Source organism: Meles meles, chromosome 9 (assembly GCF_922984935.1).
Source record: "Meles meles chromosome 9, mMelMel3.1 paternal haplotype, whole genome shotgun sequence".
NCBI lineage: Eukaryota > Metazoa > Chordata > Mammalia > Carnivora > Mustelidae > Meles > Meles meles.
Genome location: NC_060074.1, coordinates 17677180 through 17692257, shown reverse-complemented (window position 1 = coordinate 17692257; position 15078 = coordinate 17677180). Strand labels below are relative to the sequence as shown.

The 15078-nt window shown below is 44.0% G+C and overlaps 2 protein-coding genes across 15 annotated transcripts in view; one reads left to right on the top strand and one right to left on the bottom strand.

Annotated features, from left to right (window-relative positions):
• Positions 1-15024, bottom strand: part of LOC123951169 (translation initiation factor IF-2-like) — a 27977-nt gene extending 12953 nt beyond the window's left edge. For 2 of the 9 annotated variants that reach the window (XM_046019880.1, XM_046019879.1), the window contains exons 1-2: positions 13597-15024; positions 6284-6373 (exon numbers count right to left, since the gene is read on the bottom strand). In XM_046019880.1, coding sequence (XP_045875836.1) covers positions 14155-15024 — 870 coding nt within the window. In that variant the 3' untranslated portion in view covers positions 6284-6373; positions 13597-14154. The remainder of the gene's footprint in view (positions 1-6283; positions 6374-13596) is intronic. The other 7 variants (XM_046019884.1, XM_046019881.1, XR_006820358.1 and 4 more) reach the window with 6 other exon arrangements.
• INO80D (INO80 complex subunit D) overlaps positions 14077-15078 on the top strand; it is a 72653-nt gene continuing 71651 nt past the window's right edge. Inside the window, exon 1 of one of the 6 annotated variants that reach the window (XM_046019878.1) lies at positions 14077-14209. The gene's annotated coding sequence lies outside the window, so the exon portion shown is untranslated. Of the gene's footprint in view, positions 14210-14244; positions 14360-14945 lie in introns of those variants that run through there. The other 5 variants (XM_046019875.1, XM_046019877.1, XM_046019873.1 and 2 more) reach the window with 5 other exon arrangements.

Here is a 15078-nt window from a genome sequence, read left to right as displayed (position 1 = left end):
TTTTTTTTTTTTTTTAAAGATTTTATTTATTTATTTGACAGAGAGAGATCACAAGTAGATTAAAGAGGCAGGTAGAGAGAGGGAGAGAGGAGGAAGCAGGTTCCCTGCCGAGCAGAGAGCCCGATGCGGGACTCGATCCCAGGACCCTGAGATCATGACCTGAGCCAAAGGCAGCGGCTTAACCCACTGAGCCACCCAGGCGCCCCTTTTTTCTTTTTTTTTAGAGAGAGAGAGAGGGTGCCTGCCCAGGAGTTGGTGGGGGGAGAGACAGAGGGAGAGGGAGAGGAAGAGACTCTTAAGCAGGCTCCATGCCCGGCACAGCGCCAGAAGTGGGGTTCCACCTCGCCACCCCGAGATCATGACCTGAGCCGAAATCAAGGGTTAGACACTTAGCCAACTGAGCCACCCAGGCATCCCTAAACCAAATACTATTAATGGGTATAATCCAAAAATGAAAATCTGGACAACTTAGCACATTGTGGAGGCTTTTTGTGGTTGCTGCTTTGCTGTTTTGTTTTTTTTTCTTTTACTTCAAATTAAATAAATAACACAAAAGCCCCTTTGTAGTTTAAAAGAATGAACATTTCAGAAATTTTCTGAACTCAAGTCAGGTTAAAGAGAGGGGAGCAAAAAAAGAATTCAGTAACACACCATTCGAAGAGTTTGATTCAGAAAAGACAGAAATCCTCTTCCAATAGAAGAAAAAGAAACGGACAAATGGCCTGCGAAGTATTTGCACGAGCATTCTAGGAATGGTATCGGGAGTCTCTGTCCTTATAATTGCTCGTTAGCTTTATTTCAGAGAGATGGACATATACGGTAGGGACTGAATGAGAACTCAGCACATCATCAGTGATTATTGTATAACGTACGCTAACTTTGCTGCTCATACATTTTAGGTAACATGATTCTTTCCTCCTTCCTCCACAGACAGAAACATAATGCTTGCCATTTCTAGCTCAAGACTGGCTTAACGGCCTCCTCTGAGGTTAATGTTAACATCGTTCTGGACAGAGTAACAGGAAGCATCTGGGTATCTTACCACAAACCGAGATGATCCATTCTTTCGCCATTTGAAGTATAAATTCTGTTGGTATTAAATTACTTAATTGCTTCTGCTCTATACATTAATACATGAAAACATTCAGATATAGAGAACATCATAAAACCTCTGGGAAAACAAAAATGATTTATGACTACGTAAATATTTACTTTGTTCTTCCCAGTCAGTCAATATTTATTCTTTTTTCCTCCCATTTATTTATTTATTTTTGAAGTTTTTATTTTAATTCCTGTTAGTTAACATACAGTGTAATATTAGTTTCAGGTGTACAATGCAGTGATTCATCACTTCCGTACATCGCCCGGTGCTCATTACAACAGGTGCACTCCTTTATCCCCAACGCCTATTTCACCCATCCCCCTCACCCCCCACGCCACGAAAGCCATTCTTGCAAATCTCTTGTTTTTATGTTCTAGAACCATCCATGGCTACAGTAAAACTCAGGGAATAATGTTAGTCAATTAACAGCTGCCAAGTTACCTAGAGGAGCAGATGGTATAATTGATCATGTCCTACATAATGGGGGGAGGGACTACTTAAAGATATTTCCTCAAATATGCCACAGAGTTTCCACACAAAAGGCTATAATGAAAACCGTATTTCTCTCCTCTTGTATGTTTGCTTTTACCTCCGGCTATTCTCTTGTATTGTATTTTTTGCTTTTTAACCTGTAGAGTTTTCAATATTAAGTGACATTACTCATTTAAAAATAGGGTGTGCATACACTTTAAGTGGTCTTCGTAATAAAGAATGTACCACAGAAATAGCCCATAGAAAAAGCACCACTCCCGGATGTTTGAGCTAGACTGTAATACGCACAGTTGGAATATAATGCTCAAGGGACTAGCATGGTTAGAATTGTACACATATTATTTTACTAATCACCTTAGACTCTCGTGAAATTGACAGAAAGTCCACATTTGCTTCCTTGGAACGCTTCTCATTTAACCTATAGAATGGTCCTATCTTCTTTTTTATTTATTTTTTTTTGGTTTTTAAGATTTTATTTATCTGAAAGAGAATGAAAGCCAGAGAGATCAGAGAGGGAGAAGCAGACTTGCAGCTGAGTGGAGAGCCCCAAGCAGGGCTTGATTCCGGGACCCTGAGATCATGACCTGAGTTGAAGGCAGATGCTTTATGGACTGAGCCCCAGGTGCCCCAATAGCCATATCCTAATTATAAAATCATCTCAAAGACATTAAACTGGTTAAGAATTCAAAATCTTAAATATTCATTAATTTAACAAATACGGTGCAGATTTTGTGGCAAGCACTGTTCTAGATGCTTAGTGAACAAAATATCTTTAAAAAAAAAAGAAAAAGAAAAAGAAAAAGAAGGGTGCCTGGCTCAGTTGGTAAAGCATCTGACTCTTGATCTCGAGGTCATGAGGTCAAGCCCCATGCTGGGTATGGAACCTAGTTTAAAAAAAAAACTAAAATTAAAAACATTTTTTAAAAAAGGAAAAAGCCCCTAGCTTTCATGGAATACATATGTATAATATATATATATATAATATACATATGTATAATATATATATTTTATATATTATATATATATTAAATATATATATATTATATATATTTTATATATATATCTTAAGTAGGCTTTGTGCCCAGCCCAGCATAGGGCTGGAGCCACCCAGGTGCCGCAGAACTTTTATTTTTAAAGTGGGATCTGTATAAAATAAAACATCTCTAAAACAATAAGTCTTCTCTCCCTTGCCAGACAGAAGCCACTTGAGGGCAGGGCTTACTGTTTCCCTAATATCCTAACTGCAGGGCCTAGCACTCTGTAAGTGATTCATACGTACTCCTTGAATAATTAAATAGCAGAAGATGCTTTATGCTTAAGTATAAATAGTGGTCATTGCCTGTTGCATCTGCTTGAACTTTTCAGCTTGGCTTTCAAAGTTCTCTTAATTGGGCCCTACCCCTACTTCCTTAATTTCCACTATTTTCCAGCACGTACGCTGTCATTCTACAGAGAAGACATACTCCTGCTTTACCTCACACCACTTCCTCTGCCCCAGGTAAGTAAAAACCTCCATTTGTGGGGCACCGGGTGGCTCAGTGGGTTCAAGCCTCTGCCTTGGGCTCGGGTCATGATCTCAGGGTCCCGGGATCGAGCCCTGCACCGGGCTCTCTGCTTGGCAGGGAGCCTGCTTCCTCCTCTCTCTCTGCCTGCCTCTCTGCCTGCTTGTGATCTCTGTCAAATAAATAAATAAAATCTAAAAACAAAACAAAAACAAAAAAACCCTCCGCTTAGATTCAACAAACACTGATCTAGGATCTTCTTTGTGCCAGGACTGCTAGAGAGCCCCACATATCTTCTTGACTCCACACAAGCACTCTCACCGGTTTTCCGAAAGAGCAAAGGACGCTCTGAGCTCCGAGAGGGGCCCAGGGTCACTCAGCGACCCAGGCGGGCCTCGACAACAACCCAAAGCGGCTTAACTCCTTGCTCTGCCCCTTCGGTTCCCTACCATGAGCCCTTGCTCGTTCCCCAGGGTTTCCTGACCTTACTTACCTTGCAGCTGGACTCGAAGCTCCCTGTGTCCAGCTGGGTACCTATTTTATATCCGCACAGAGCCTGGATGCCATGCCCAGCAAGCACGCACTGACTGAAGGCAGGCTAAGCAATTTGGGCTGAGTCTCCTGTTTTCAACTGTTACAAGTTAATCTTTGCAATAAATTCCATCTTTTTTCTTTCTTTTAAAGATTTTATTTCAAAGTACATCCAAGTACAACCTGTATATCCAAGGTCGGGCTTGAACTCCCAACACTGAGATCAACAGTCGCCTGCTCTACTGACCGAGCCAGCCAGGTGCCCCACAAATTTCAGCTTTTTTTTTTTTTTTTAAAGATTTTTATTTATTTATTTGACAGAGAGAGATCATAAGTAGGCAGAGAGGCAGGCAGAGAGAGTGAGAGGGAAGCAGGCTCCCTGCCGAGCTGAGAGCCCGATGTGGGACTCGATCCCAGGACCCTGAGATCATGACCTGAGCCGAAGGCAGCAGCTTAAACCACTGAGCCACCCAGGCGCCAAATTTCAGCTTTTGAATTAAGTTTTACACAGAACTTACTGTTGTGAAAAAATACTTCCTTTAGTCTTAAATAACCTCACCTGAAATGTTTGACTTACAGGTAAACATTTTAATGTTCAGCTGATCTACTTCCTTCATTGACTTTAATCACAACCCTGTTCAGTTTATTTTCCCAGCACAGAAGTCCTACTGTTTCCTGGTTTTCTTTCATTCTTTGGCCACACAATGGCCTCTTCACGCCTTTGAGGTATGACAAGGTAAACTTGCACAGACAACCTGCGTTTTCATGAGATAACCTATCCAGCGTCACAGGTTCCCATCGGCCCCCAGATCTGCCCTCCACACGTTTAGCTCCACCAGCCGTTGAGAAAAACGTAAGAAACCTAACATTTCTAAGCCCAGTGGTCTCAAGGTCTTCTCACGCTCTACCTCTCCCCACCGTCTTCCACCAGGCCAGTTCAGACCTTTATCCCATACCTCAACTGTAAAGCCAAGGAGAGGACAAGGCCTGTCTGGTTCACTCCTTAACCACCACAGGATCCTACAAATTTCAGCCTGATAATACATACTGGGAGCTCTTCAAATTTTTGTCCCAATCCACCATAAAGACACATACGTGTGTTTGTAACTGAAGAGAACCGTTTCATGAAATAAACTTTGACCACAATGACTCTGGATATTTTCTATTCTATAGCATTCTGTTCTTTTTAGTAGATGATCAGCTGATGAGTTGATTTCTTAAGTTCCCTGTTTCAAACACAATACATGCCACAGAGCTGAGGTCCATTCTCTGGGCAGGGTATCACCTAGGGCCCTGTACAAGAAGACCCCTGTGATCATTTTCCTTTAGAGCCAAGTGCTAGGAGTCTGGGCACATAGCACAGTGACTACATGCTTGTGCTCCGTGTTGGCTAAGGCTGTCTTACAGGAAAAATATATAGTTTAAAAATTAAACTTTCATTTACTCAAGTACTCTTCAATCACAGAGAAATCTCACACAAATCTTCCAAGAAAATAGTAAGTATGTAGATAGGGTTTGAACTAATATGTTATTTGTTCTTCAATACTTTGGAAATCAATTCTAGAGCAAGGCCCCTTCTCAGTTTCCTAATTAAAGTCCTACTTTGATTAAAGTCACTTTCTATGAATTCAGAGAAAAGAAACAGAAATATTCAGTTATGGAATGGCTGTTAAGTGTCGGACAGTATACTAGTATACCAGTATAGGGTCCTATAAATTATCTAATTCAAGCAGTCGTCTTAAGAATGAGGGCACTGAGGCTTTACAGTCTAGGGAACTTGCCCATTTTTATAGCTACTACACAAATATTAGCTATGGGATTCACACATGGTTTTCTAAACCCCACACTTTAACCTAACACTGTATTTGACTTTTTTTTTTAAGATTTTATTTATTTATTTGACAGAGAGAATAGAGAGAGCACAAGTAAAAAGAGCAGCAGGCAGAGGGAGAGAGAGATGCAGGCCCTCTGCTGAGTAGGGAACCCGATGCAGGGCTCGATCCCAGGACCCTGGAATCAGGACCTGAGCCAAAGGCAGCTGCTTAACCAACTGAGCCACCCAGGTACCCCCTGTATTTGCATTTTAAAACAATTAACTAATAGCTGTCTGATAATGCAGTCAGTTGGAAATGTTATACGGGTCAAACATCCACTGCTTCCTTTATGGGGTGGCCCTTTTTGAAGATATTTCATAATCAGGGGCATCCGGGTGGTGGAGTCGGTTGGGCATCTGACTCTTGGTTTCAGCTTAGGTCGTTAGGTCATGAGACTGAACCCTGCCTTGGGCTCCGGGCTCAGCATGGAGTTGGCTGAAGATTCTCTCTCCCTCTGCCCATGCCCCTCAAGCTCACTCTCTCAAATAAAGTAAATAAATCTTAAAAAAAATTGTTTTTTTCCTATTTTTTTTATGCTTCCTTGTCAGAACAATCTTTCTTCAATACCTCATACTGAAACTTAGATGCATTTCTCATTCTTTAGAATGGCTAATGAAAGAGGGTTTAACCGGTCACGGAATTCTGTTGTGCATTGTGTGAGTACTTTTCCTGTACTCCATTTTATATTTAACACCTTGATGGAGTCTGAGAGACACCAGGATCTCAGCTAAACTTAAAATTCTTTGTTGTAGACTGTCAACTCCCTGGGTATTCAAAGCCACCTGGAGGGGCCCTCTGGTTCAGTTGGTACAGCACGAGACTCTTGATCTTGGGGTTGTAACTTTAAGCTTCACGATGGGTGTGGAGGTTACCTAAAAAAAAAAAAAAAAACCAAAAAAAATCTGGAAAAAAAAAAATCAATGGCCTATTTCTGTTTTAACGCAGATATTTAGTATGGCATAATCTTAATCTCCTTTCATCTTTTCCTGTGTTGAGGTCAACTTGTAATTAGTGCTGCTAAGCCCACCGTCTTGGTAGTGCTTCAAAACAGAACAATAACAAAACAGTACTCCCTGACCTTGAGCTGTACTCCCTGACCTTGAGCCGTACTGCCTGTGAGGTGTTCACTGGCAAGCAACCAAAAAGGGCAGCTGACTTTACACAGCACTTCCTACGGCTTGGGCCTCCCGTGCACTGCGCCACTTCATCCTTACCATAATACAGTAACGTAGGTGCTACCATTATTCTCATTTTGACAAATGAGGAAACTGAGAGGTTAAAAACTCGCCCAGCAGCACACTACCAAGGAAAGTGGTCAAGCCAAGCTCCTGAACCAGATGGCCTTGACAGGAGATTGGGCTCCGAACCACCTCACGCTGTTTTGAAGAGGAACACACGTGGAAACAAATGAACAAACAAAAATCCCCCAAATCCTAGGAAACAACTCAAGGCATTAAAGTAAGAACAAGGTCACTGTAGACTCAGGTGGCATCCGAAAGCTTTGGGGACACGATTCTGAGCAAGGCATCAAAGCAGAGTGGGAACGGGGGCATCCAGACAAGAATGGCCGTGACTTGCTGTGTGGGGCAAAAAAACAGCATCAGCCTAACAGAAGGATGAGTTTGGATCATTTTTAGTAGAACCTTACCGATTTCTGTTCCCTCATTTCTTTCTCTTTCTGGTTTTCCTTAATAAAGCAAAATGCAGGGGTGCCTGGGTGGCTCAGTGGGTTAAGCCTCTGCCTTCGGCTCAGGTCATGATCCTGGAGTCCTGGGATCAAGTCCCACATCAGGCTGCCAACTCCATGGGGAGTCTGCTTCTTCCTCTGACCTCCCCTCTCATACTCTCTCATGCTCTCTCACTCTGTCTCCCTTTCTCTCAAAAAATAAATAGGGGCACCTGGGTGGCTCAGTGGGTTAAGCCTCTGCCTTCAGCTCAGGTCATGATCCCAGGGTTCTGGGATCGAGCCCCGCATCAGGCTCTCTGCTCAGCGGGGAGCCTGCTTGCCCCCTCTCTGTCTCTGCCTGCCTCTCTGCCTATGTGTGATCTCTGTCAAATAAATAAATAAAAGCTTTAAAAATAAATAAATAAATAAATAAAGCAAAAATGCAAATACCTACTTGTAAGCTCATATAGCACCCAGACATGCATAGAACAGAAAGAGCAATGTATACGGTTAAGGTAAAAAGTATAATTTTTGGTTACTGAGGTCTTCCCTCCTGGTGTACAACTGGCCTTTTACAATTTGATAATCTCCCTCAACCGAATTTGAATCAAGCTATTTGAATCGTGTTAAGAGTAACTCCTTAGTGGGGCGCCTTGGGCGGTGCAGGTGGTGAAGTGACTGAGTCTTCCTTGGGCTCATGTGGTGGTGAGTCCCACATGGACTCCCTGTTCACCGGGGAGTCTGCTTCTCCTTCTACTCTTCCCCTCCTGCTTGTGATCTCTAGCTCAAAGAAATAAATAAAATCTTAAAAAAATATTTTAAAAAAAATCATTATTTCTTACTTTAACTGAATGAGAGAATTTCCCTTTTTCCCCACCCTCACTATTGAACCCTGGCCGTCTATAACAAACATATGGCAAAGATATCACATACAGTACAGGAAGTTCAAAGTTATTAATGAATGTGTTCCAGAACATCACTGTCCATTCGCTGTTTGGAACCTAGACTTTATTTTCCCATGGAAATAGTGGTTAAGTTCCCAGTGGGTCTACAAAAGCTTGCTTGACCAGGAATGTAGCAGAAATGAACACTGTAATCTTTGTGTTGACCTTTGCCTGTTATTCTGAGGACTCTATGGATTTCTCTTCTTACTACAATGTTTTAGCTAACCACCACTTTTGGAACATTTTTCATTTTAAATTCTAGAAAAGGTTGATAATCACTTATAATTGTACTCAAATTCAATCATTAATACTGCTTTTGGGTGTTCCTTTTTACTGATCATTACTTACACAACTTTGGTTAGAGTTGGTACTCCATGGAACATCTCCAGAATGCCGACAGCCTAGGCTAGGAGGTTACATTCTTCTGCCGAAAGTGTGATAAGGCAGTTAGATGGCACTAGGGACACGCCTCTTCCCTGGTGCTGCCAGTGACCAATGGGTTCCTGGAGGGGGTATCTTTTGGGACTTGTGGGGGGGGGGGCGAGGGGGAGACTTTCTTGGTTTCTGTCTTGGCATCAGGTAGGAATTCCCAGGTCTCAGTGCCCCCCGGATCAGGTGTTAGGACGTGGAGACAACCTGATTGTGTGTGTTTTGACTACAGCTAAATCTATATTACAGAAATTTCATACTCAAATAATCTAAAACCATGAACTGGGTGTCTGCCAACTACGCTTGTCTCAGAAACATTTTCTTGCAGGGCACCGTAACCACAATAAAACCGGATCTTTGTTTTAGATAGAAACATTACCAACAAATGTTTCCAAAACAGAAATGCTTAAAGTGAAAAAAAATTGTGTCTATGGCCATCATAATAGTGTGGTATTGAAAACTTTTAGGCTCTGAACACATAGCCTACTTCTACCTTTTTACCCCCTTGGGAGTTTGTACACAGGCTAGGGACTCCTGATGACTTTAGCGTCTGTCTTTGGAAATGTATGATCAGAGAAGGTTTATATACATGCCCATACCCCCCCCCCAGAAAAACCCCATGTATAATTTGTATAACCACATCTGCTCAGTGTCTTTTTAAACACTTGATTCTGTCAGCAAACATTTGCCAACAAAGGCATAAGTTTATTGCTTAAAGACATGTAATATTATTAAACATGCATAAATCTTTCATTTTAAATCCACACAATCTATGGATGAAAGCTTTTAAGGATATAGGTGATATTTTCTTTTTTCTTTTTAACGATTTTATTTGTTTATTTGACAGACAGAGATCACAAGTAGGCAGAGAGGCAGGCAGAGAGAGAGGAGGAAGCAGGCTCCCTGCTGAGCAGAAAGCCCAATGCGGGGCTCGATCCCAGGACCCTGGGATCATGACGTGAGCAGAAGGCAGAGGCTTCAACCTAGCCACCCAGGCGCCCCTAGGTGGTATTTTCTTAATGACTTCACAATACGTGTTCATCATAAGGTGGCTAATTTTTATTTTTATTTTATTTTAAATTAAGATTTTATTTATCCATTTGACACAGAGAGAGAGAGATCACAAGTAGGCAGAGAGGCAGGCAGAGAGGGAGAAGCAGGCTTCCCGCTGAGCGGAGAGTCCGATGTGGGGCTCGATCCCATCTGAGCTGAAGGCAGAAGCTTACCCCACTGAGCAACCCAGGCGCCCCAAGGTGCCTAATTTTTACAAGGTTAAAATAATTAATACTTAAATACAGATCAGTTAAAGATTCTAATATAGCAAAAATATTAAGTCAAACATTTTCTATTTCAACTAAAGGCCAAACTGCTTGTGAAATGAAGGCACAGTAACAGAATAAATGAGACGCTACTGCTTCAAGTATCATTTTGGTCAAACTCTGGCATTCATTCATGCCTGCAGGTTGCTGTCGTCCATTAACTAGATCTTTATAAAATAGCATAACCTGGGGCGCCTGAGTGGCTCCGTGGGCTAAACCTCTGCCTTGGCTCAGGTCATGATCTCAGGGTCCAGGGATTGAGCCCCCATGGGGCTCTCTGCTCAGCAGGAAGCCTGCTTCCTCCTCTCTCTCTTCCTGCCTCTCTGTCTACTTGTGATCTCTGTCAAATAAATAAAATCTTAAAAAAAAAAATAGCATAACCTTACAACCATAGGTAGCACTTCTAATTATGCTAGTACTTCACAACATACACCGTTATTTTTTTCCTCTCTTACTCACAGTGCTATTTCACTGACAACTTGCATTCCTCAAAATAACACAGACTTTGTTACTAGACCTCACCAAGGTGAAATAGGCCCCTGGTTGTCACTATGAAGAGGGCTCCAATTGCTGGCTACTCAAAATTTGGTTTTCGCAGAGGGCATAGGGCAGGAATCTAGCATTTCCAGATACAGAACATAGAGCTGTGATAGGCACCTCAGCAATTCTAGAGCACAAGGAGAATTTGAAATCTTCTTAGAAAGTTTTAGGTCCAAGAAGGTCTACACCTCCTTGAAAGTATAGACAGTTATCCCAACTGTATTTAAATGAAGAAAAGAGAAAGAGGAGGAGGAGAGCAAAGAAGGAGAAATAACCCTGTTTGGAGCTTTTGGGGGGCATTACATGTGAGCACATACATAAAGTGTCCAGCAAGGTTACCAAAATGTAGTCGGGGCTCAATAATATTAGCCAAATTTGAGTTTTGGGATTTTTTTTTTTGGCACAAAATTAGGGTTATTTAAGGTTAATTATGCCAGCAGTTTTTTTTTTTTTTTTTTAAGATTTTATTTATTTATTTTACAGAGAGAGAGATCACAAATAGGCAGAGAGGTAGGCAGAGGGAGAGCGGGGGAAGCAGGCTCCGTGCTGAGCAGAGAGCTTGATGTGGGGCTCCATCCCCGGACCCTGAGATCATGGCCTGAGCCGAAGGCAGAGGCTTAACCCACTGAGCCACCCAGGTGCCCAGTTTTTTACTTACTTATTTGAGAGAGAGCACGCAGGAGTACAGGCTCTCCTGCATTAGCTGGGGGAGGGGTAAGGAAGAGGGAGAAGCAGACTCCCTGCTGAGCAGGAAGTCTAAAGAGGGGGGAGCTGGAAAAAAAAAAGTGGGGGAGCTGTATCCTAGGACTCTGAGATCATGATCTGGGCCAAAGGCAGACACTTAACCCACTGAGCCACCCAGGTACGCAGTTTTTTTGTTGTTGTTGTTGTTTGTTTGTTTTTTAACATTTTACTTATTTATTTGAGAGAGAGCAGGCAGGAGTGTGGGCCTGAGCTGGGGGAGGGGTAAAGGGAGAGGGAGAAGCGGACTCCCTGCTGAGCAGGAAGTCTAAAGAGAGGGGTGCAGTATCCTAGGACTCTGAGATCATGGTCTGGGGCAAAGGCAGACACTTAACTGACTGAGCCACCCAGTCACCCCAGTTAGGTCAGTAGTTTTGTTACTACCTGCAGCTTCTAGAAATTATGGAGACACAGCTCCTAATACAAGTTCAATGAGCAATTGAAACACCGACCAATCAAATTCACCAATATTGCAAACATAGTGAGATTTCTTCCTCGGTTAGGCTGTAATTCCCCAAGTCTGCAGCTGGTGGATAAACATCATGGATTATAGCCATGTACAAGTCAAGCTTTATAAAGAGAAAGACACTGAAATGCTAAGATTATGCATCATATCCCATATCCCTATCGTGCAAAATAAGTTTGTGGGACTGTATAAAAGGGTGCAGTCAGCTTAAAGTGAACACATCTTAATTTCTTAAAAAATGCAAAGCATACCTATAAAGTCACATCATATAGAAGAACAAGTTCGAAACACGTTTTTCAAGTCCACTAGGGTTCCATGTTAAGGGAAGTAATTTCCTTGTCCTGACCAACGTGTTTGATCTCCAAATGTTTTTTAAAAACTTGTAAATAAAATACAACTTCATAGTGAGGTTTCCAAGATAATAAGAATCAGTTAATTTTACTTTCATTACTTTATTTTTGTTTTTGTTTTTAAGACTTTTCTTATTTGAGAGTAAGAAAGCAAGGGAGAGAGCACAAGCAGGGGGAGCGGCAGAGGGAGAGGGAGAAGAGGCTGCAAGCAGGCTCCCCATCAAGCAGATCCCAGACCCCGGGATCATGACCTGAGCCAAAGGCAGCCACTAACCAACTGAGCCACCCAGGCACCACAACTTTTGATTTTTCTACCAACGAGAAAAAAAAAAAAAAAAAAGCCCACAAAAGAAAACCCGGACTATTCAGGTACTGTATTCAAATTTAGATGATCAAGATGGGGGTCAACATGAAAATAGTAAGTATTTGATATATGCATTATCTGAACTCACTTTAACATTATGGGAATTTCTAAATTTGGACGCTCAAAAAAAGAAACATTTTTTAAGTGGAGTCATCAGTTATTTCTAAGTGCTTTGCAATACATTTTAAATGAAAGAAATTAAATATTCTGCTGATTCGAGGCACTAATATTACAAATCCATTCCCACTAGGTTAGCAAACATATGTCAGAAAAGTAACTTTTAGTCTAAGATTCAATTCATCATTCCCAGTAGAACCCACAAAAAGATCCTTTAGTCATTTTCTGGTACTCTCCCCTTTCTTGGCAAAAATAGAAAAATATCTCTGGAATTTATTCTCCTCCAATAAGAGTTCTGTGGGAATTGTTGCAAGGGGGCGGGTCCCTTCTCTCACCTCTGTGCTACCTCAGCTTGGTGCAACTTTGATCCCACTTACCTACAAAGCTTGGCTCATTAAAAGTAGACCCATGACATCCACTGCAATATATTAAAAGTAATTTATAGAGGCCGGCAGCACACTGGAAGTTATAAACTAACAACATAGCAACTTGAACAAAAACACACATTTTCCCATTCTGTGACACAGAAAGTGGGCAGCAACACGTGCAAGTCACCAAAGATCTAAAGAATCCGATGAGAAAATCCAGTATCTAGGTATAATAAGCAGTTTCTTAATAAGCAGTCTTAAAGAAAATCTAAAGCTTTCCAATCTATTTCCAGTTTTACAGTAACCTTTCTTCCTGGGGAGACCATAACAGAATTAGAATTATTTCCAGAAATCTGGTCAGTTACCCTGAAGTTGTATTTAACCTCTCAGTGATCTCTGCCTTTATTTGCACTGTGAAAAATAAACAGCTGTATCCAGCCTTTCTGGACACTCAATAGGTTTTATTTACATTGCTTTGAGAAAAGGAGACAAAAGACATCCCTTTACAATTGTCTTTTCACAATCTCAGTTTTGAGGGGAATAAATAACACACATTTATATATATAAGGCAACCTGTAAATATCCGTGTAAAAAAATATAAACAGACAAATGAAGATAAAGTGGCTATGAAGTCTCTCGAAGTACAAATTTATAAACAGACCACCAGCCCCAGAACTTGGATCTGCAATGGAGAAAAATCACGATTAGCCTGAAATAAAATAAAATAAAAAAATATCACGGCCCCCGACATGGAAAAAAAAATTAAATAGACAAGAGAAAACAATAATCACCGGAAAACCTGTGTCTTGTAAAGATTTCTCTCCATCAGAAGATGCAGAAACATTTTGCCCCGTGGTGCAAATGAAAACGTTTCTCAAGCACCCCCAGTTTCTTCCCCGCCTTTTCCCCCAGGCGCCGGTGTAGACGGCCGGTGTGGACTTTTTTCCAGAGATGAGAAGCAGAAATTTGTACTTTATCGGGAGCGGGTGCACTTTTCCCCCCGGCCCCCCTTTCCTCTGCCTCCAAGATGGTAGGAAAGTTGTCGTTTCGGAGGGCAGAGGAGCGGCTCTCTGGTGTTATGTCCTCGCAGTGCCTGTAGTGGTGCTGTAGGAGGCTGCTGCCTCTTCTGTGCAGCCCCGGCAGCCCTGCCTTCTTGGCTGGAGAGTATATTCAGGGATTTCCCCTTAATAATCACCGACCCTGGGAGCACTTTTTAGTTTCCAAAATAAAAATATGATCCTCACCCCTCTTGCTTGACAGGGAAAGGCTCTCGCCGGAGCCCAGGGGGGAGCAGTAGCAGCGGCAGCCGAGCTTCCTAGTTCATTGCCAGCGCCTCTCACTCTGATCTGTCAGCCCGGCCGAGGGAAAAGGGGGGAAGGAGAAAAAAAAAAAAGCAGCTGAAAGGTAAGCAGAGGCGGCCCCAGGCCCGGCCCACATCCCCGGGCTCCCGTAGGGCGGCGGGCAGGGCCGCGCAGGCAGGGCGGGCGGCGAGCGCGCTTACGTGAGGCCGGGGATTCGCCGGCCCGCGTCAGGCCCCGGGCAGAGAATGAAAGGGTGAGAGGGGCCGGCGCCGGGGTGGCGGGGGCTGGGGGCCGCAGGGCCTGGGGGCGCCCACGGGCGGCGGTGGCTGGCGGGCGGGCGGGGGTCCGGCCGGGGCCCGAGCCGGGAGAGCAGCGCGGCCTGCGCGGGCCGGGGTGGGGGTGTGGGCCGGGGCGGGCGTTTGGGGTTTTGGGGGGGGGGGAGCCGGCTAGGCCTCGGGCCGGCGGGCCCCGCGGCTGCCGCGCCCTGCCCCAGCACCCCGGGCCTCCCCGCGCTCCTCCGGCTCCCCCGGGGCCTCCGGGCGGGACGGCGACGCTGCGGGGTCGGATCGTGCGCCGGGCCGGGAGGCTCCCCGCGGGGCGGCAGGCCCGGGTTGCCGGGACGGGGGCGTCAGGGCCTAGGAGTGGGGAATGGGCACCCTTCCGCCCCCTTCCCCTGGTCTCTCGCAGACGCCCCCATCCCCCTCGATTCCGGTAATAGTTGAATTTATTTATCCGTCTATGCGCTCCGGGCGGCCAGGCCGGGGCGGGGCGGGCGGCCTGGCGGGCGTGGGGTGGGGTGGAGGGGCGGTGAGGAGTCAGGTGCAGCCGCGGCCCGGAAAGTTTCCTTTTAGGCCCGAATTGGGGGTTGCCCTCCTTTCGGGGAGCCCTGGTCCTAGCGCCCGCGACCCCCGAGGGCATGGAGGAGAGCACTCGGCTATTTTGCAACTCTTTGCCAGTTCCTGTCCATTGAAG